The sequence below is a fragment of the Ammospiza caudacuta genome, chromosome 5, assembly GCF_027887145.1.
Source record: "Ammospiza caudacuta isolate bAmmCau1 chromosome 5, bAmmCau1.pri, whole genome shotgun sequence".
NCBI lineage: Eukaryota > Metazoa > Chordata > Aves > Passeriformes > Passerellidae > Ammospiza > Ammospiza caudacuta.
This window is the reverse complement of record NC_080597.1, coordinates 9934399-9957143: the sequence shown is the minus strand read 5'-3', so window position 1 is coordinate 9957143 and position 22745 is coordinate 9934399. Positions and strand designations below refer to the sequence as shown.

General features: G+C 37.1%; 1 protein-coding gene across 2 annotated transcripts in view; it reads right to left on the bottom strand.

Annotated features, from left to right (window-relative positions):
- The window catches only part of IGF1 (insulin like growth factor 1), a 48477-nt gene extending 26173 nt beyond the window's left edge, over positions 1 to 22304 (bottom strand). The window contains exons 1-3 of one of the 2 annotated variants that reach the window (XM_058805508.1): positions 22092 to 22304; positions 19597 to 19667; positions 17681 to 17837 (exon numbers count right to left, since the gene is read on the bottom strand). In XM_058805508.1, coding sequence (XP_058661491.1) covers positions 17681 to 17831 — 151 coding nt within the window. In that variant the 5' untranslated portion in view covers positions 17832 to 17837; positions 19597 to 19667; positions 22092 to 22304. The remainder of the gene's footprint in view (positions 1 to 17680; positions 17838 to 19596; positions 19668 to 22091) is intronic. The other variant, XM_058805507.1, reaches the window with a different exon arrangement.
- Positions 22305 to 22745: the final 441 nt, after the last annotated feature.

Sequence of the window (22745 nt, the reverse complement as noted above, 5' to 3'; positions counted from 1 at the left end):
CCCCACATCTGCTTCTGCTGAAAACCGAGGAAAAGTGTTTCAGTGCCTAAAAGTGTTATTGTTTGACTCGTTTGGCTGGGAGAATGAGTCTCAAGTAACCTATGAACTCTGTGCCATATTCCTGCAGTAAGCAGAGGGCCTGCTGGGGTGATCTACTTAACTTGCCATTAAGTTTTATGTAAACTGTTATAACATTGTTTTAAAAGGGTTTGCAGGATTCTCTGCAGTAATATGGCATATATTAACTTCTAGACTGAAAGTAGTAGCCAATTTGTATCCCTTATGTAAACAGATCTATTTTTTTTTGTATTTACTGAACTGTCTTCCTAAGTTTGATAGGCTATTACCTATAATTTATCATCAGTACTGCAATGTGACAGTTAGCTTAAAAGTTTAACCCTTGCAGCATTTAGGTTGTATGTAGGTGAGCTTCTAAAAAGTAGTGTTTTGTTGGACCTGAATTGATACCTGACTCAGGGGATTTCAAAAGCAGTTTTAAAAGGTGAATAAACATTGTTGCCTCATTTTCACACGTGGTGAAAGTTAGACAAATACAGATAAAATTAGTTGGTTCAAGGTTATGTAAACCAGTTAGTCCCACAGCCAGAAATAGTCTTAGCCCTCCCCCCTGCTTATTCTTTTTCTACTTTTTATCTAAAGAAACACTTTGTCTGTTCTCTGAAATGTAGAAGATGGTTTACACCGATTAGGCTTCTCACATTAGAAAGTCTAATTTCTGGATTCTTGGAATGCACAGAAAGGGACTGTGCTAGTCATAACTGCATGCTCCTGGACATTTCAGCATCTCATAATTTCTTTTTCATGGTTTCAAAATTTATAAATACATTTTCTGTACATTTGAGAAATTGGCTAGCAACAAGATCATATTATGCAGCGTATCAATTAAGTGACTGTGGGTTTGGTTCTGTAAGTAATCTGTGTCCAGAAGTCTTGTGCACTGTAAGTAGCATTTGTAATTACCTGGTGTTGAAAGGCAAGATGGTGGTCTGGTTACCAGAGAAATTCAAGTATTTTTATCTTTGCTAAAGAAACTGTAGTACTGTCTACCCAAGATGATGTTGCATGGAGCACATCATCCCTTATCTTCTGAAAGCATAGCCTCAAATCTCACTGAATACAGGCCAGCCTAAGGGGCACAGTGAGCTTTTATTTCATATTTTTATGCATCATAAAGACAGTGCTGATGTTCCTCTTGATGGATTACGAGGAGGGCAAAGGCTACATCACACCACTGCTGCTGACTGTGGTCACAGAAAGGAACCATCAGACCATCAGCATTAGTTCCTCTGGTTTATAGCTCCAACATGCTGATATTCCAAAAGGACAGATAATAGATAACTCCAGCTACTCCACACCACATGTCACCAGAGGCAAGGGGTACGTGTCATTCCCTTTACTAGTACCTGGCAGTGCTGAGCTCTGTTTATCACCAGCCACTTGGCAACAAGCACTATTCTTGGTCAGGGCTCTGCTGTTGCCCTGCAGAGCACCTACTCTGGAATTTCTGCAGCTCACAGGAATGAAGCAATTTCTGTTGTTCCAGTGAGAAGATAATGTTTCTCTGGAAGGCCACTTAGGGTTGAAATAAAGGAGAGGAGGATTACATTCCCAATTTCTGTTACATGTTTTTCTCCATTTCTTGTAGTTGTTGGACCAAACCTGTATTAAACTCACTTGGCCTGATACCTGCATCATTTACTCAGCAATTAGGGTGTGCTATGAGTTTTTTTTTTTTTTAATTGATGCATATATTTTGGTGCATTTTGGCCCATTTGTAATGTAAAAGCCCAAGTGTATTGCTGTCCATTAAAATGACCACTATTAGCTCTCTTACTAGACTATATCATTGTGAATTACATTGGTGATGAAACCTGTTCTGTGTCTGAATCCAAACTTCCAGTGTTAACATTGGCTTAACAAGCTTTATATTTTCTGTTTCCTTTATACAAAACACAAAGAGCTCATATTTCAAAATAAATCTCCTGCACTGTACTTTATTTAATAGCTGACACAGCTGAGATTTTAAGAAGCTGAATGCACATATAATGCATTTTAAGAAGTAACATTGCTATGGTTATGAGTTACACAACAATATGATGTCAGCCCTCTGATTGGTGCCATGGTATTTAGCAATGCCACTTGGACAGGAAAGTTCACACACAGAAGCCTGTCCAACAGTTCTAAGAATTTTATATCTTTTGAAGTATTCAATATATTTCTTTATGTGTTGAAGCACTGGCCTTCCAAAACTCTTGTTTTCATTTTCCAGCAATCTCAATGAACTTGGGGTCATTGGATTGTTTGCTTTCTCACTGGCTACACTGAAATCAAGCAGCCATCAGCTAAATTAGTATAGCTTGGATGTGTCTAGAAAGAATTCAAAGCAGGCCTTTACAACTGCGTTATGACTGTGCTTTTAACTCATCATGCAAACTTAAGAGGTAGAGGCAGTTCAAAGGAAAGGTGAATTTTTAGTACTGGCTCAAAATGAGAAATGATGGGACTTTCAGGTTTCAGCTGCATGTTTCAGTTTTCTGTGGTTGTAGCTGTTCCGGAAAGAAAACAATGTACTTTTGATACAAATTAAGTTTTAGTTTTCCGAGCCATCTCTCCATCTTCTGAGACTATAGGGAAACACTACAATGAATACTTTGGCAAGATATTATCCATCTATACTGGCATTTTGGCAATCACAGCTTATCAATTCCTTTGTCTGGAGAAAAAAAAAAGTCAAATTGAGTCCAGTTTACTTGACCAAAAAAAATCATATTTATCTATTTAGGTTGTTCAGAACCACCAATTTTCCAAGAGTTGTGTACAATATCATGATGCAGAATGAAAAAAAGAGGAAGGAAACCAGGTGACATAGCAAGTGGCTTTTTATTTGGTAGATTACTGTTCATTGCAAACAAGGTTTGGTGTGTGAAAGACATTGAATTTTTATGATGACTGTTGAGAAATGCACTGGTGGTCTCTGCTAAACATTCACATTGTAAAATCACTTGATTGGATCCTCACCCAGTTGGTAGTTTCAACTGACTACCTGCGTGGATGAGCCTCATTCATGTCACTACAGAAGACAGGAAATTTCTGAAGGTTTAGAAGGAAACTCTGAGCTGGCAGTGTGCCCTTGCAGCCAGGAGGGTCAATGGTATCCTGGGGTACTTTGGGAAGAGCGTGGCCAGCAGTTTGAGGGAGCAGATCTTCCCCCTCTGCTTGGCCCTGGTGAGGCACATCTGGAGTGCTGGGTCTGATTGGGAGTGCTGATTCTGGGCTCCTCAGCACCAGAGACATGAGGAGCTACTGGAAAAGGGGCAGTGCAGGGTGACAAAGATGATGCAGGATCTGGAGCATCTCACTTTGGGAACTGGGTCTATTTATTCTAGAGAAGACTGAACAGAGTTCTCATTAATGTTTATAGAATACCTCAGAGGTTTGTTCCTAGAGGATGGTGACAGACTTTTTTCAGTGGTGGCCAGCAACAGGATGAGGAGCAAAGGCCATAAACTGAAACACAAGAAGTTTCACCTTAACGTGAAGAAGAACTTCTTTCCATTGAGGGTGGCAGAGCACTGGAACAGTCTGCCCAGGGAGGTTGTGGAATCTCCCTCTTTGGAGACATTCCAAACCCATCTGGACTCGTTCCTGTGTCACCTGCTCTAGGTGACCTTGCCTTGGCAGGGGGCTTGGACTACATCCTTTCCAGAAGTCCTGTCCAACCCTAACAATTCTGTGAATTCTGAGAAGTTTTAACACAACTACAGTACTTGATGAACTTTTAGCAAGCAGATTTAGGGTTTTCTGTATCTCCTTCCATGGAGTCCTTCATTAGCTAAAAAGAAAATGTAATTATTTTATGTTTTCTCCTAATTGCTTTTAACCCATTCATCTAAAATCAGATCTCTTCACCAAGCAATTTCAATAATTTAAAACTTTAAATGTTTTTGCATTGACTCCTGCTTATCATCAGGCACTTGGCTGCAAATCTTGTTCTTGGTCAGAGCTTTGCTGCTGTCCTTCACAGGAGGTGCTCTGGAATTTCTGCAGCTCACAAGAATGAGGCAATTTCTGTTACTCCAATGAAAGTAGAAAGAAGCTAATGAGCCTTTGGAAAGGTGTTTAGATTTGAACAAAATCAGAGGAGGATTATGTTGCTTTTTTTCCAGATATTTTTGGCAAAAGTGCTTTGTTAGTTTGTTAGTTCAGGTAGGATAGAGTATATGCTAAAGTTGCTTTTGAGGCAGGGGCACGCTTGCAGCTTTGGTTTTGTCTTTATCCTTCGTTGTTCCCTGTATAAAGGGAAAGTACTACTTCACTCTTGGTTAAATTCTTTGACATTTGTATTCTATTTTGAACCTGCAAAGTTCTAGCAAAAATACAAAAATTTTTTAGGAAATATAAGTTTTGGCCATCTCCAGTTGGATATGCAATCACTAGGACAAAAAACCCCTTAGAAATATTCACAGGAATAGATGATTTCCTGGGCTACTGTAGTGTATAATGTATTTGTCTGAAGGCTGCAATCAAATACTTCGATGATGAGCGCTTAAAAGGAGTTTATGAGGAAAATAATAATTCTTATTGTCTACTGTGTTTGGATCTTGGAAGTCAATAAGGCATGAGACCCCCTATTACGTAATGAAGACACTGATTCTTTTCCTTCTCCCAAGAAGTGTGTGGTCTGCATAACTGTGGATACAATTTTTTGTTAAATGCTTTAGTAATTTAGTGATGGTCTACGTATAATAACGTAAAATTCGTAGGCTGTGACCAAAATTAAGATTAATATTCCCTGATTTTAAGGAATTCCTAGACACATCTTCAGCCACTGGTTCTTCCATGAAACTCTATTTGCATAGCAGCATGCTTACAAGTGAGTTTAATTTACATATTCCTGTATTATTTGTTGTTACACAAAGTAATAGTTTCAAATAACACTTATTCCTTATATTATAATATATGTTGAATTATTTCAGTAAATTTAGGTGCAGTCAGTCTCATTGCAGTGGAGACAAGGTCTAAGCCACAAGTATCTGAAACTCCTAAATAAGACATCCTAAAGAATTTTGAGAGAATTTAAATTAAATTTTTCTGATTAGAAAACAAATAAAATTATAAGATATGTGTTGTCTCCAACTTTCTGCAGTGATTATAATTTTTCTCATGTTTGGTTTTCATCCAGTATTGTTTGTGGTGCATGTTTAGGCTTTGACATCTTCCAAATGAGGTTAGTAGAAAGGTAGCATTTACAGTACTTATTAACCACTGTCTGTTCCAGAATGCCTCTTAGAATATTTATTCAAATTCAGCCATCATTATTTTTAGCTCGCTTGGGAAATTATTAGCTTTCATCTGATGCCTCACATATTTATGCTAGGAATAAGAAGATTTCATACTAAGCGTATTAGTGTGTTTAACGTCAGAGAGGAAGCCAAGTCATTATGCCAATTGTCATTTTGAAGAGCTTTTAATAGTGATAACTTTTTCACAAGTAGTCAATAAGGTCCATAAGCAAAATTTAGACAAGTAGCTAAGGACCCTGACTTGTATTTCCAAGGATGCTGAGGCAACTAAAAACACAGGCATATGCCTGGAGGGATTAGAAAAACAAATCAAAACAAAAAACCTGCCTAGGTTCACCTATCATTGATTTTAGTGGAAATTAGATAATGACTGCTTTTGAAAAATCTCTTGACTGTCTGCCTCTTTGATGCCTTCAAAGGTCTCACAGGCTATTTATGAGATTGATGCTGCTTTTTGAAAATAGAGTAACACTTCTCAAAAGTTAGTTTTCAATCTTTTACGTGTAGCCATCTACCTGCCACAAAATCAAGACTGATTTAGGCACTTTAGCAAACAATTATGTATGAACTTGGACAAATTAGAGGTATGGGCAATCATCAACTACATGAAGTTTAACAAGTGAGTGCTGGAGTGTGTACCTGCGATGGGGCAACCCTGGTTGTGTGAGAGAGGTTGGAGAGCAGAAAGGGAGCTTGGGGTCCTGGTTGATGGCAAGTTGAACATGAGCCAATAGTGCCCTGGCAGCCAGGAAGGCCAGCCCTGTCTTGGGGGCATCAGGCACAGCATGGCCAGCCAGGCAAGGGAGGGATTGTCCCGCTCTGCTTTTAGCTGGGGCAGCCTCACCTCCAGTGCTGGGGGCAGTTTTGGGTGCCACAGTGTAAAACAGACATTGAGCTCTTAGAGATGTTCAGAGGAGGCCACGGGGATGGTGAAGGGCCTTGGGGAAGCCGTACAAGGAGCAGCTGAGGGCACTTGTTCTGTTCAGCCTGGAGAAGCCTGACAGGAGGCCTCATTTCAGCCTACAATGTCCTTGTGAGGGGAAGAGGAGGGGCAGGCACTGATCCCTTCTCTGTGCTGACCAGCGACAGGACTTGAGGAAACAACAGGAAGATGAGCAAAGAGAGGTTTAAGCTGGATATCAGGGAAAGGTTCTTCACCCAGTGGGTGACTGGGCACTGGGACAGGCTCCCCAGATAAGTGGTCACAGCACCGTGGCTATCAGAGTTCAAGTATTTGCACAGTGCTCTCCGGCACATGGTGTGACTCTTGGCATGTCCTCTACAGGGTTATGAGTTGGATTCCATGATCCTGATGGGTTTGTTCCAACTCAGCACATTCTATGATTCTATGAAAAACTGAATGATAGATGATCTTTAAAATTACACTACAAACCTTTTGGGTTGGTCTGAATGTTAAAAATGTGGAATTTTTTGATGTGCGTGTACCCTTTTCAAGGGTGACTAGTAGGAAAGCAATGGGAATCCAGTCAAGGGAAAATATTTGTGGTGTAATGACACTTATGGCCAAAAGACCTAGGAAAATCAATGATCAATGTTTTCTTTAGTGAGCATAGCACAGAGCGCATGAAATAGAATTCCTCAGACTAACTCCTACTATCGTCAATGATCTGAACTAAAGCCATTTGAAGTTAACAGATAGCCATGAGTGAGTATCCATGGAATCATAATTTTGGATTATGAAGAAACTCCTGGATAGGGTCAGCCTCACTTATGAACATTACTATTTTCTCCTTTTCTGGCTTTGGCTTTGTCCCTTCTTTATTATACTACATATCAGATTTTCCTTGACATTTTCTCTTTGCCACATGAAAAAGTAGAAATACACCTTAAAAACATTAGATCCTAAAATAAAAAATAAACAAGATATTTCCAGCTGTTTCATAATATAATCATTTTGCATTCAGAATCTGTTGCAGGTTATTTGATTCTTGGTGGGGGCAGGGAAAGCCTTATTTATTAAAAAAGTGTTGTCCTTTTTCACAGATCTGAATTTCATGTGTTTCATATCAGAGTATAAACTTCTATTTGAAAAGGACAGCAGACAGTGAGAATATCACCACTTACGAATTCTGTTCATTTTATTAGTCTTCATCTTAGTGATAACAGGAAATAGTTGTATTTTATTGCATCAAGTCTTATTGCTTTCAAAAACTAAAATGAAATAACTATGAAAGAAAAATTAGGGGAGTTGACTTAACGCCATTGTAGCTGCAGCTGTAGAATTTAATTCTATTTTTTTTCCAAAAAGAAAGACAAGGGTGAAATGCTGCAAAATGTCTTCCTTTTTTTTTTTTTAATTCAACAGATTTTCTTGACCATTCCATGTTTTAAAATGTTTGTATCTTGAAATAGCTACATTAAACCTAGTGTTTGTAATTCCTCAAATGGTGGTGGAACTCCTTGAGTGTATCAAATAATTTTTGAGAACACCCTTTTTGTGTCTTTTAAATGCAGAAGCAAATGTGAAGTGACAGCATCATTTCTACCCCATTTTCCTCAAGCCAAACCTGGGAATAGTACAATGCACAATACTAAGAGCACCTTGAAATAAGTTACATCATATACATATTTATTCATAGCAAACATAAATAATTCTTTCTTGATTTTAGTGCTTGTTTTTTACTCTGCTTCAAAACAATATGTGTACTGAAAAAGGATTGTCAATGTCCAAACAACCTAAAGAGCAGTTCCTGTCCCCATAGATGTTTTGGAAATTTTAACTACTGTGACTATTGTTCTCTGCAAAGGGGTAACTTTAGAGAAGATCATGAAATGCCAATGTCTTTGAAGTGGTTCTTTGATTTTCTATATTGTCTTGGATGAGGAGGGGTACTGGTGTGAGGAAGGCAGAGATGCTTTGTGTTGTTTCGACTCACTGAATGGTTTACAGCCTCAGTGGGGTTCTTAGTTCAGTCATATTATTGCCTTTAGAGGTGAGCTCATTAAGTCAGCAGTAGCTATATTTTAAATCTTCCAACTGATAGAATAGGTTGGGCTGGAAGAGACCTTTAAAGATCACGTAATCCAGTCCCCTGCAATTAGCAAGAACATCTTCAACTAGATCAGGTTTCTCAGAGCCCCATCCAACCTAACTGTGAATGTTTCATTGCCTGAGTATCTCACTTGAGCATCATTCTGTGTCTTTTTCCATGATGATACCATGATAGAAGGCACAGCCCTCTAATAGAGAAAATCCCTCTTTAATGACATCTGATATTTAGCTGCCTCTGTAGGTTATAAACATTATTGTTGTCTCAATTTCTTTAAAAACTACTGGAAAATGAAGACTCATAGGAATAGAAATTATCTGGTGTGAGCACCAGTGTAAAAAACTGCTTCATTACTTATGCATAGAAAAATGCACCTTGTTTTGCAGAAATAAAACACGAAGGAGTTTTACTTGCTATAACATGTAAGAGTATATTCTATCTATTCTATCAAGAAAGAAAAGATAGATAAGCTTTTCCCTTGCACTTTTACTGTGTCCAACTGGAGTGCTTTCTCCAACAGGATTCACACTTAGTCAGACTAAAGCCTGGGAGTTTTTAAGAGCCAGAGGAGCAGCTCTAACTGGTGTTACCTGCATAAGGCACTTTCTGGGTCTTTGCTTAACTGCACTACACCATAGCAGCTAAAATAAGCTTGGGTTTGCTTTGATCTAAAATGGGATCTGTATGAGTGCATCCTTACCTCTACATGGAAGTTCATTGTGTGGTTTTAAACAGATTCATTCCACCAAAATTTAGGCTCACAATGGAGGGTCCTTACCCAACCGACTTAACAAGCATAAGAATACAATTGCTACAGCTTCCTCGCTTAGTTCAGTGGAGAAAGAAAAGTGTGTCCTAGGGAAAATTCATAACTTAATGAGAGCCCTGAAAGTTTTTTAGTCCTCTCACTGACTGCAGGATGAGCTTGAGTAGACTCCTAACTCAGAATCTTCATTTAAGTGCCCAAAAATAGATGGACTGAATCTGAACCAGAATCTCCTTATTTCAGGTCACACTCTGCTCAGTGTTAATCATTCAGGAAGTTCATTCTATGTGTGGACAAACTAAAATGATGTATGTCTAGGAAGGTCTGAATTTAAAATCTTTTGTCTGAAAAGACATGAAGGGAATAGTGTAGTCAACAGCATAAAATACAGATGAGATCTTTTTGAATGCATCTATCTTTCTCTAGGTAAATCATAAAGGTATAATAACATCACCTATGCTCCTTACACCTCTATCCTCTCTTGAAAATATGAAAAAACCCAAAAAAACACCACTAAAAACCAACATAAGGAACACTTTTGCATTACTGAATTCTAAAATATAAGTAGGATTGTAATGCAAATTGTTTCAACTAGTGCCTCTGTTTTTCATTCAGTGCCCATTGATTTAGAGAGAAATGCCAGAAACAATTATAACAAAAAATGAGAAGTGTTCTAAAAGCAAATATATATGGTGTTTTTGCATTTAATCTTAGCTATATATTTCAGAAATAAACATGGCTTTTATTCAGGACATGTACTTGCCAATAATACATTTGATTAAACTAGGAAAATTAGACATACTATCAGTAGCTTGCTCCCAAATTACACAAGAAGAAATTAGATACATTTTCAGTAGCTTGCTCTCAAATTTCTACAGTCTATGAGTCACCAGATTCTTCCTGCCAAACTAAATATGTCTGTAAAAGGCTGGAAACTTTAATGGAAAGAAACATAAAACTTCAAATACGTAGGAAAAACTAAGTTTTTTTTCATGGAAGACCTGTTGACTAGTAATTCAGGAATTTTGTGGATGTAGAAACAAATTATTGCAACAATATTATTATTTATCCACAGAAGTTTCAAGGTAAGAAGCATATTCACTTTTTTTGCTACGTTAACCTAAAATAAATATCCTTATTAGCTTTCATGCAATCTGAAGTAATCAATGAAGACTTACAAAAAGAAGCTGTATAGCTTTCATTATGAGTAGAAGCTCATATCCAGTCATTTTCTTGGGGCTGAGTTAAAAGAAACCTTCAGTATAGTTAATGGAAGTCTGAAAAAAAAATCCTTCTTGTAAATTGGATTTATTATATGTGGTCTGGAACAGCCTTCAGATATAATTAGGAATGTTAAAATGAAAAAACTCATCTTTTTCAGATCCACAAGCAGAATGACATCTTCCCTACAATATTCTCCATGATACTTAGGTGTTTTATACCCGTGCTTAAGCCATACATTTAAAATTTTCTTTAGAATACAGAGTTTGTGTGCGTAATTTACAATTTTATCCATGGCCTTAGAAGGATATGGCTGTTAATGAACTTTCTTTTCAAGTCAAACCAATTTTCAGTAGGATTTGTTTTCTTAGAACCTGCTGTTTATAGGATTTGGGGGTATTAAGTGTTTACATTTTGGAGATAGAAATGGTGTTCCTAGAATATTAATTTTCAGAAAGAAAACAGTTCACTGAGCTGGATTGAATCAGAATGGTCTGAGCCAACCCCTTCCTTTTTCTGCATACTCAGCCTTGTGTAAATCTCTGCCCAATACACAAAGACACAAACAATATAAACAAATAGTTCTGTATAAAAAATATAGTATAATTTCAGGTTTGCGTGAGTCATAATTTCCCAAAGGAAAGGTTTTAACAGGACACTTTTTCCCTACTTCCACACTTTTGTGGGCACATAAGGAAGCAGAAGGGCCTGCTGTCTGGAAGCATTCTCTTACTCTAGAAGGGATATATTACATAAATGGGAAGACTGGGATCACAGCTGAATTTCAGAATAAGATGGGAAATATTTAAATATACTGTAGACTCAAGGAAAAAAAAAGGCAAGAGACATATGAGCCCTAGAAAGTTTCTTTGATAAAAGGAAGCTATTCAAGTTTTCACTATTCAAGGATTTAACATGAGATAAGCAAATGCATTCTGCTCTGCCTAACGAGAGTAAGGACATTGAAAACAAAAAATTCTCTGCGTATGGGATTCAATCAGAAAACATGGAAAGTATCTCAGACTAGGCTGGATTTTTGTAGGAATTTAAGTAAGTCCACAAGCTGGACTCACCCACTGGTCATTATATGGTATGCCCCTCCAAAGACTATGGATGCGTTAGAATTTTTGTTCTCAGAGCCTCATGTTTGTGATGCAAACATGAAATACGGCTGTCATTACTTAAAAGTTAGACCCAGCATTTGGGCTTTATGTTTCATAATGGTTTTGCACTAAGTGCGCCACACAGAAAGTAGGCATTAATGGCTTTTCCTTCCTCTTGACATTGAAGTTCCTGTGGTTATTACCTGAGATAAATTTAGCATAATTTCTTCACTAAGTATACATTTGTGGTATTTGTCTTGATTTCTAGACTGAGAAATTACTTAACTGTTGGTTATCTCTTTCATTTGTTGTCATATTTTTGAACAATTAAGCTCAGATTTGGTTTAACAAGCAAGGCCAGATCCATCCTTTGTTAGCAAAGCACCGAGTTGCCTTTAAGTCTCTATTTGATTTTCAGCTATGTGAAAGGGTTTGAAAGGTGCCTAAGAGTGCTGAATAAGCCCTAGAGAAATGGCTCTGTGAATTTCTGCCTTTGGAATGAGCACTGTGCATGGAATGCCCTCCATGCCCAGGTAGTAAATGCAAAAGGTTTTAATTAATGGGGCATGTGGTTCTGCTGAATGGAATGATTCGCCCTGTGACTGCTGCTGCTGATCAAAAATCACAAATGCTTTATTGATACCAGAGCAAACAAGGAGGTCCATACGCAAAGGTTTTGGCTGATTGCACAGAGCATGTGCCAGAGCTGAAGTCAGGGAAGGGTTTTTCTCAGTATTTAAGATTCAGTGGAAAAGTAAGAGGGGCAGCTATGCCAAGAATTAATGTTGATTTTGCCAAGGGCTTCTTTGAGTGACTTTATCCAACATGAGACTAAACAGTGTATTAAATACACAGCTAGCAGTTAGGGAATCAAATGTCAAGTAACAGTTTTCTGTTATATGAGACCAAATTTGAAGCTTGGTCTAGTGCATAAAAAAGGTAAACATCATAAAAAGCAATAACATCTCTGATATCTACCACTAAAAGGGACATATATAAATTGAACTTGTGGAGAAAATGTACTTATTTGGTTTTGATAGTAGGCACTTTTTACAGAGATGTTTCTTGTTGGAATTTTGATCAATGATTTGTTTCCAGTCACTTCGTTAAAATTATCACTACTGCAGTCCCTCTTAAGGTTGAAAAATTATAAAATCCTTGGTGATCTAAGGAACTAGCTGCAGAGACCTGTTTGTAGGGACTAAATTTAGTGTCTATCAGAGGGTGACTCTTCCTAGACTTACTCTGCAATCCATGGAGAAAGAAGACAGAACCTCTCTGTTATTAAGGAGGTAACTTAAGGAGATTAACCTCACTAAACTGAGGTTAACCTTTATGAACAGCTCCTTACCCTTTCTTAATGTGGTAAAAAATGAGAAAATTCTTTCAAAAACTGGCTTATTTTCAGAGATCTTCCTCAGTGTTTACTACCAGGGGCAACAAAGCACACAGCAAACTTGTGTCAGCTGTTTGTCTCTACAGTGATATCATTCCAGAAGCCAGAACTGTTTTCTTTCTTATACAGATCCATCAGCAGCTGTGCCTGTAGTTCTGGTTCCCTGAGCACTGACCCTGCAGACCTGGCTAAAGCACACCTGAGCTCCTTTCCAAGGTAAGAGGTAAGGAACCTAGGGATAGATAGAGAAATACACTCAAATCTTCCATAGATACAATATTTGGACATGAATGGGGCATGTAGCCAGACCAAGGAACTCAAAAACACTCTCAGATCTTGCTGTGTGGACACAGCCAAGATGACCAGCACATGTTTGCAAAGATTTGTAAGACTGTCAGTGACACCAGAGTCTGTGTGTGTCCGTGGCAGCTTTTCAGCATGCCTCTGCTGGGCTTCTAACATTAACATTCCTTTCAATCAGGGATGCAGAGAGGAGCTAATGACTCATAGCTCCTACAGGTATGGAGTACTTAAAGAACTGAGTGCCATGCCATCTCTTGTAATTATGCTGATAGGTTTGACAGGCCTAGAAACTTTAATAACATCTTAAAAGCAGACTTCCTGAAGTAAACAAGAAGCTCTTAACTAGAGGGAAATGGGAGAAGCAGAACGTAATTGCCTATTGCTCTGCTGCTTGTTTCCTCTTTTCTAAGGCAGCAATTCCTCCACATATACCTTAGATCTACAAAGCAATGGGATCTCATGACAGCTCTCATCACCCAAAATTATGTTCACAGGCTTATCCTGATTTTCTGATGATTATAAACTAATAGTCTTACATTGTGCACAGCTGGGGATTTTCCCAAGGACAGCACATAATTTTGATTGTCTTAGTGGACGAAAAAAAAAAAAAGTAGTAAAAATCTGCAGTAATTCTCCTCAATGCAGTTGACACAGGGAACATTAAGCTTGATGCCAGAAAAGCCCATCTTTTATGGGGTTCACTGCTTTACACGTGGAAGCATGTGCTAGGTCATTCTCTGAAGAATATCAGAGGAACTCCAGTGTCTCAGGTACCCAAATTCTGCTCTTTGCTTTTTTATGCAAGTGATCATTCAGAAGTTTCACCAAAAGACTAAAGCGGTGTTTTTAACAGAAAAAAAGGGTGGAGTTTTAATTCAGAATGTTGATCGTCATGGTTTCAAATAAGTATTGCCATCTAACTTGGGCTTTAGAAATTAGAAGACTGAAAATGTTTAAGGAATTAAGAAATCTGTTTCTTTATTGGCACTTTTGTATTGCTAGCAAGACTGCTATGTATTTATTATAAAAGGTATATTTTCAAAGGAGAAGATAAAAAAAGAATAAAGTATTTTCTCCTTAGAACAAACTACTAGGTCTCATGGTAGTAATGGCCCTGAGAAAACAGCATGAGCAAGAATGAATGATTGTTCGTCAAATTCAACATTTATGAAGATTATTTTTTTGAGTAATCTACAAAGTAAATTTCTGTGATAAAACTAGACTATTCCAAGAAAAAATTCCCGCCTCTTAGGCTTTCAATTTTGTAAGTTTCCTGTAATTTCTCCTTTAAGTTTTTCCAACATTCTCTCCTCTCAGCGTTGTTTTGTAATGAGTGTACCATGGTAGACCTTTCTGGACATTAAAATTTAAGTGAATGTCAAAGCCATCCCACTTGGCTTCATGACTCTTGGATCCAGAGGTTTTGAGATTGGAGAAACATTGAGAAGAGCTGTGTTTAAGTGTAGCCACTTTTGTAGCTGTGGCCAGGTTCTCTGTCATCTTCTCCTAACAAAACCTAGCACACATGAACCTGAGGGGCAGAAGTTCTCCTAGAGATATGTCCCTAGGTAAACGGTGGCAACAATCTGCTTTTTTCTGGTAAATGATAAGAAACAAAAAACTGTCTGAGGAGTAGCCATTGCTGGTTGGAGTTAAATGTGACCAAGGAAAAAAAGATGCTCAATTTGGGTATTTGTGCTGTGTTTTCCCTTAAAAATCTTTGAAAAATGCTCCTTGTCAGTCTATCTCAAGACAACAGAGAGTGGTAGAAATCACATTTTACTTTCTCTTGAAATCAGTACTTCTCCTTGTGTGTGGTAAGCAGCTGGGGCATCTCCTCAGAAGCTGTAAGGAGTTTCGTTTTATAGCTAGAAAGTTGGGCAGAGTAGACTATGTAAAGGAAAGTTTTGTCTTCCAGTCCTAGCCATAGATACATCCTTGTGGCTGGGAAGCACAGAGTTTCAACCGAAAGAAATACAATTATTTCTATCTTTACTTCCACCCACAACTCCCAAGGAATAGTCAGAAGCTTTGACCTTGACTCAGAACCAGGAATTCCACCTCAGCCAAAAGGTATTCTTTATATTTGGAGTCTCTAGTGAAATATAGAATGATGGAAGAAAAAAAAAATTCCTCACAGCTATTTCCTGTGCAAGTTAAAGGCAAATACTACCATTGATTATACTTTAAAGGAACCAGAGTATGAGAAAAGAAGGCTTAAAATGCTACTTTTATTGACATACTCTTTACAACAACAAAAAAAATTCATTGGCTTTTTACCTCTGCAAATGATGTGGCATTCTTAAAAAGTCCCAAGAAATCAAGCAACATTTTTAACTTCTAATAGTATGTTGCATTCTGTAGTACATTTGATATGAGGACCTCAATTTGTTTTAACAATGTTACTGGGCTTACTTTTCTCTAGTTCTGTATTTCTCTAGTTATATTTCTCTAGTTCTAACAAATAAGAGGGAGAGGGTTAAAACAGATTTTCTTCCTCATAAATAAGAAGTAGCCAGGTAGAGCACACACATCACTTGGCATCCAAGGGGCCACATACATGTCAGCTTCATAACATTCCTGTTGAATGATGCAGCTGCAGGCTATTGATTGAAACTGTGCAGGACTCCTAAAATGGGGTGGCCATTCATAAGTAAAACCTTCCACAGTTTTCCATAGAAAACAAGGTTGACATTTGTGGTGTCGTTACATTATTTTTAGTGAAAACTCAGAATGTCAGAAAACAACAAAGTCTAGAGAGAAAGTCTAAACTGACAGCAGATAAAGGTCAAGATTGCAAAGGTAATGATCTCCTTTGAAACATTGGAAGCCCATCATGGTATTTGAAATTAAGGATGACCTAGCTTGGGGTAGAGGTTTGAAACAGATTGTGAAACCTTAGAATAACTGAGATTGAAAGCAAAGAGAGTTATTGCTAATGATTAGCATTTCACATGACCTCTTACCTTGAGGATCACAAAGTACACCTGACAGTAGGTCTGATTGCTGGGCAGTAACAGCTTCTCTTGTGGAAAGCAAGCATGAGAGGTCTCTGAACCAGCAGCAAACATGTTGCTGGTAGAGAAACACCTGAGATTCGTCCACAGTAAAAGAACAGTTGCTCTGCTGTTCTATATGTATTGTCTCAATGTTTTCTGGTGCAGAAACAGGATGGGGAGATGACAGTCTTTACATACACTCCAGCAATAAAACATTTGTAGGACACTCAAATAATCCCTAACTCTGCTGCTAATAAACACAACAGATTTTGGTGGATAAATGAACACCTGATGAATTTGTAGAAAAATGTAAATTCCTGTATGAGAGATTCCAGTACTTTTAATACTGTGTTTAGCACCAGAATACAAAGCTGAACAGCACGCTGGAGTAGGTGCTTATTCACAGGAGTTGAGGTGTTAAATACAGAAAAGAAAGGTTCTTTGGTGAATAGTGGATTACTTTGTATATGTAAAATTAAGGTTCCAAAAGTGAACTTTAATAAAATATGCCAAGAAGATAGTGAAAATCTCTACAATTTATATGTCGAAGAAATTAGAATTTTCTGAAATTTAGAAGTGCAAGAGTCTGAATTTGTTTTTACTGAAAGCAAGGAGAAAACATTGAAAGCAGTGACTCCATGAATAGAAATAAATAGGAATAGGGTGGATGTGATCAGAAAAACAAAAATGGTAGCAGAGAAGACAAGAAGCTTCAGCCATGAAGGAATATCAAGGATATCAGAGAAATACATATTGTTATTAAAAGTAAATGCTAGCTTCAGAGGCTATAGGAGCACAAATTCTACCATGTTTTGAAGAAATGTGTTAATGAATGTGTTCAGAATGAATATATTCCTAACTAAAAGTTTCATTAACTTTAAGTGGCAAATAGCTGAAAATCAGAAATAGATTTCTGTTACATAAAAGTTGAGTATTTCTTGATCCTCACTATTGCAGAGTTAATTTTATCTGTTGCCTGTACTGATGATAGTCTTTATTATCTCACCACACATGAATTCCCTCCACCTGTATTTAAATGATGAAGCATGTGGATACTTGGATGCAGTAACTTTCTGCTTGCTGCCTTCCAGCTCTTCATTTTTTTTAAACCAGATGTTGAAGCTTAGTGTGTTTTTAATATGAAAAAGTGTGCACTTAAAGTGTTTACTAGCAGTCTCACATAACAGGTACATGTAGCTCTGCCTCATGAGTGTCTTGGGTTTGGTATTTGCTCTCATTCATTTGATTTCAGTGACAGGTCAGTGGAAAGCAGGAACACAGCAGGTGAAATAGCGACAGCTGGAAAGTGGTGAGAAACAATAACAAGTCTGAAAATAAAAATTTATCAGAAAGTCAGAGAGGTTTAACACAGGCACAATATTATTCCTCACTGAGGCTTTATGGTAACTGAAGGTTTGAGCATCTTCCAGTCCTATAAGATACCAGTCCTAGCTGGCAGCCTGGATGATCATAGGTAAGCTCATTTACAGCACTTGCAGACTCCAGTGGATTACATGACAGTGTTTAGCAGTTAAATGAAAGAAAGGGAGCACTTACTGAAGTAAAAGCCTCTGTCTCCACACACGAACTGAAGAGCATCAACCAGCTCAGCACCACAGAGTGTCTCTGGGCCAGCAGCAACAGAACTGGTTAAGGTAAGCAAACACAGGCCAAGGTAGAAGAAATGGATGTAGGACACAGTGTGCATCTTCACCTGCCAAGGAAGCAGAAGCAGTGTCAGAATTTCCCCAAAGAGTCTTACAAAAAATGACTCCTGCACCCTTGTGAATGAGAATGAATATGTACTGTGATTTCTTGGACAATAAGCATGGTATCAGGAAATGTCTCTCCATGATTTTGCAACCGCCTACATGTTCTTGTCTATGTATTTTGGAAACTGATTATTTATTCTGGTGAATTCTTGCAATCACATCTAGTTAGGGAACCCTGTAGTATCTATGACTTATATTTGCTTTTGGAAAGCAAAAGATGGAAGAGTGGAATAAACAAAGGGAAGCCTGGAATAATATAAATAAAGAAAGCAACCTTGAATTGGTTTGTCTCAGACCAGATAAGCTAAGAGGGAATATGATAGGTGCCTGCCAATGTACTGTGGGAAATGGGGGGTGGCATAGGATGGAGAAAGGCTGTTTAAACTAAAATCAACATTGTCAGAAGAATAAAGGGCACTAAACTTGCTGTAAGGAAATTTGGCCCAATAGAAAAATAGTTCATTATTAGCACACCACAGTTCTCCAGCCACCTTAGAAAGGAAAACACCAGGAAAAACCAAAAATGTTGGAAGGTTCAACTTGCCAAAGTTACAGGAATTGATGTGGGATCTTCTGTAGCTGAAGACCACATTCATTCACTCTTTCAGTTCCCTGTTACTAGCAGGCAAACATTTGAGAAATTAACAGGAGTGTGAATTTTAAACCATTAAAGATTTCTAGTTTTACTTGTTTTAAGGAGCTATACTTCATAGACCTTCATTATCCCCTCATAGGTAGATGTGGCCATGAGGTTAATACAGAGGTGATAATTCTTTTCTCATTTACATTTGATTACAAACTATCTTCCTCTACTTATGACCAAAGAAAGACCAGTTCTCAATGGGTGTAAAATTGCACCAATCCATTTAGTCACTTATTTTTGTATCCCTTTATGTCCACCCAATTTCTTACCCAACATGCAAAGAAGATAGCTTTTTCTTTTAATATTAAGAAAAGATATTTACAATAGTAGCAGGACACTGGGTAATGTGCTTAATGCATATTTTGAGCTTGTTTAGATCACTTGCCAAAAATGATAGTTTTGAAAGGTGTAAATCTGCATTTAATTTCATTCTCTTTTAAGGTTAACATTAGCATTGCAGTCAGGTAAGAAGTTACAAATCTGTCTTCCACATACAGTTAAACTTGGCTTAAAACTGCTTTGTGTTAGCAGTCTAGTGCAAAGTAATTGAAAGTAAAATGATTCATCTTCCCTAAAGTTTCTTTCAGGGGTTCAGGGACCACTTAATCTTTAATATTTCTTCACCAAACTTTTGAAAAAAAGATGTAGTTATCTATTTTCTGATCGATTGGGATCTGATCCAGTGTGATATTGAGCCTTTTTTAGTCAATAATTTTTAAGAATTCTTATTTTCTTGGCAAGAGATCTTAGTGCTTTGCTGGATGAGTCTCTTATTTCCACTGTAAAAATAATGAATAATTTTAAATCCCATGATATATCATAAGAAGAAAAAAGAATAATTACTTTCCCATTCACAAGTGTCTTTAGCCAACTTTGCCATGCAAACCCCAACAAGCTCAAATGCATGGTCATGACTTCAATGGCAGATGGAGAAAGATCAGATTGTAAATGAATGATGATAACATGAGGCACTATTTCCTGCAATGATTCCATATCTTAACAACAATTTCTTTTTTCCTTTGCCATATTTTTGAATTTATAAAATAAATGTGATGCACCTGCAGTTTAAGATGGTTCCCAGTTCTGAGGAGGTAAAGCAGAAAGCTGTTTAGCACACTGCCTCAGAAAGCTGAAAGACATTACAAATACAAGAACATTATGTATTTAACAATTTGTTCTCGTATAACATTTGGTCCAGAAATAAACATAAATTTTAGACATTTAACAATTTTTTACTTTTAAAGACTTCTCAGCTGGCTTGCATTTTCAGATAAATATCAGCACTGAACTACAACAAAACAGATTATCTACTGTTTTTCCTTTAGTGGAAGCCAAAAAAGGCTGCATAGTATAAACCACAGAGAATTTCTAACTTTATCTCCAAATTTAACAACAGTCAAAAACTTTCAAACAAGTAAAAACTTTGCAGAAAAGAAAACAGGCTCACATGTTTCTGAGGTTCAATCAATTGTCTGACAAATCAAGTACTGTTTCATTAAAGCAAATTCCAAAACACAGTTTAAACCTTTAACTTTACTTCATCATTTTAATTAAACACAACATTAATTGATTCAATATGCCTGTGATAAAATCCAAGTACCCCTTTGTATCTGAGGGGAATATTCTTAAGGAAATACAGAGTTGTAATCCAATATTGCTGCAGGTTCTCTACCATCAAGCAGGGTACTTACATTATCCCCAATCTGACTAGAAAGTTGAGAGCTTAAAAGAAAACGCATTGGCGTGTGGGTGGGGTTTATTGAAGCATCTAATTACATTAGGAAATTGAATACAAGTTCAAGATGAGCCTGGTTAAGCACTTCTTTTACTTGCATAGAATGACTGACCATATTTTCACAGCTGGAATTTCCTTTTTTTTTTTCAGTAAAATAGCCAGCTTTTGCTACATTGCTCTTTTAGTAGTCCAGAAGAGTAGCACTACAAAGGAATGTCATATATGAACACTCTGCATCTCAGTCACTTCTTAATTCTTCTATGTAAGCCCCCTTCATTTAACAGATTGTCACTTCACACAAGTTGTGCATAAGAATTCTTCACATGCTTGGTCATTTCAGTAACATGTAAGAACATCTGCAAGAATTATAAGTATCGTGCAGGAGGCAACATTTTTTTAGAGACTATATGCTACAGCAAGAAATCAAGAGTTATATATTCAAAATTACATTTTATTCCAGAGGGGCTGGGCCCGATTATCAAGCCAGAGTAGAAATGTGCATTTATTATGAAATATCAGTATTCACTGGTATTGTTATATAAATAAAGCATATATACTCTGGAGTGGATCTAGGCTTAAATACTGTTAACTTTGAGCAGAGAATCTGGGCTACATGCTAACCTAAATCAATATGTTCCATTGATTCCAAGGCAGCTTGGCAGGATGCACAGCTGAGGAACTAGCACATTACTTTTATGTCTCTTAGTGCCTTGCTCAATACTTAAAAAAAACCCCAACCCTCCTTCTTTCAAGTATATTGGAAAGGATGCCCATTTATACATTAAGGGAATGATTTCATCCCTTGCAATTTCAGATCTGTAATTAGGTCATTAAGGAATGAGATAAGTGTGTTTTAAGTTTAAGAGCAACTTAAAAAAAATATTAGGCCCTAAGCAATTAAAATAAGATAATTCTTTCAACTCCATAAATATCCTTGCAAAATACTAAGGGGAAAAAAAGTTCTTGAAGGATATAAATTTGCAGATAATGGAAAGTTGGACTCGAGCCAACTGACAGAAACAGAGGTCAATGCACCTACCGAAGTCAAATTTACCTTAAGACAGTTTATATTATTGTGCAGAAATTATAGGGTCATAACATCAAACTTCACATGCAAACTTTCCTGAGAAAGCCCTCCCTAGAAGGGAAAACTTGGAGATGAACATGTAAAGGAATTTCCATTTTCTTTATGTACAATTGCTTAAGCTGTACAAATATGCAAGGTCAGCAAGAGTCGCAGCTGGTTTCTAATGTAGAAAACAAACTGAACTTCTCATTTACTTTTAATTTATGAAAGCAAAAACCAAGTAAATGCCACGATGCTGCCAGAAAATTGCTGCAGTGACAACATCCCTTAAAAGTTTCCTTGTGAAAGCATGAACGTTTTCTCTATAATTGTGTATAATAAAACTGCAGAAACTTAACATGTGAATAGTACCTTTTTTCCTATAAAACCCTGCACCTGCAGAAAATAGCTAAAAGTTCATGTTTTCAGAAACATTCATTAACAATATAGACAATGATGTAAGTGGACCTTTTAATAATGACATAACTGAAATATTACAAAGTTCTCTGCATAGAAGTGAAATTTAAGACAGGTATTTGCAATAGTTTACCCTTACAGTTATCTATGTAATTGCAACTATTACATACAGCCATTTTCCAGATCACATAAAATTGCATGTTCAGCAATTTATAAATAATTCTCAGTTCTAAAATAATGTTATTGAAAAGTGCACAATACTCCTCAAGCCAGCAGCAGACAATACACAGCAAAATAAAACTAAAAAATTATTTGAAATAGTAATAAAGATTTACCTTCAAGAAATCACACAAGCAGCACTTAACTAATTGTGTTGAAAGACTGTTGATTTTTTCCATTGCTTCTTGAAAGTGCAAAGTCTGGAAATGAATTTGTTAGCAGTAATGATGAGAAAAAAGAAATCCAGAGAGATGTGAGATGTTGAGAGCAATGTCACATTTCAATATTGAGGACTTTATTCCATTGCGCAGGCTCTATCTGCTCTGATTTTAGCAGTGACAGTGAGATTTAGCAAACAGAAGAGGGATTTAGAGAAAATCCTCACATTTATCTACATTACACAGACACTGTAGACAGGAAACAGCTGGGGGAGCATTTGCCTCTCTCTCTCTCCCTCTTCTGGCAAAGTTACCGAGTAAGGACTTTTTTGGGCATGGTGACAAATAACATCATACCTTTGCATTTTAAAACTAGAGCACAGAAGCATATTTTTTTTTCCCTTTAAAAGAATGTGAATTAGTGACTGAGGGGTTAGCAGACAAAAAGAGCTTGTGCTGCCATGAAAAATAAGAAAATGTATTCTGGTTAACTTTCAGGTAGCTGTGTGTGTGCGTTTGTATTTATGTGTGTCTGCATTTCAAATATATGAAAACTTAAATATGGATGGGCAATGTTTGTATATATGCATACCTTTGTGTACATATTTAAAT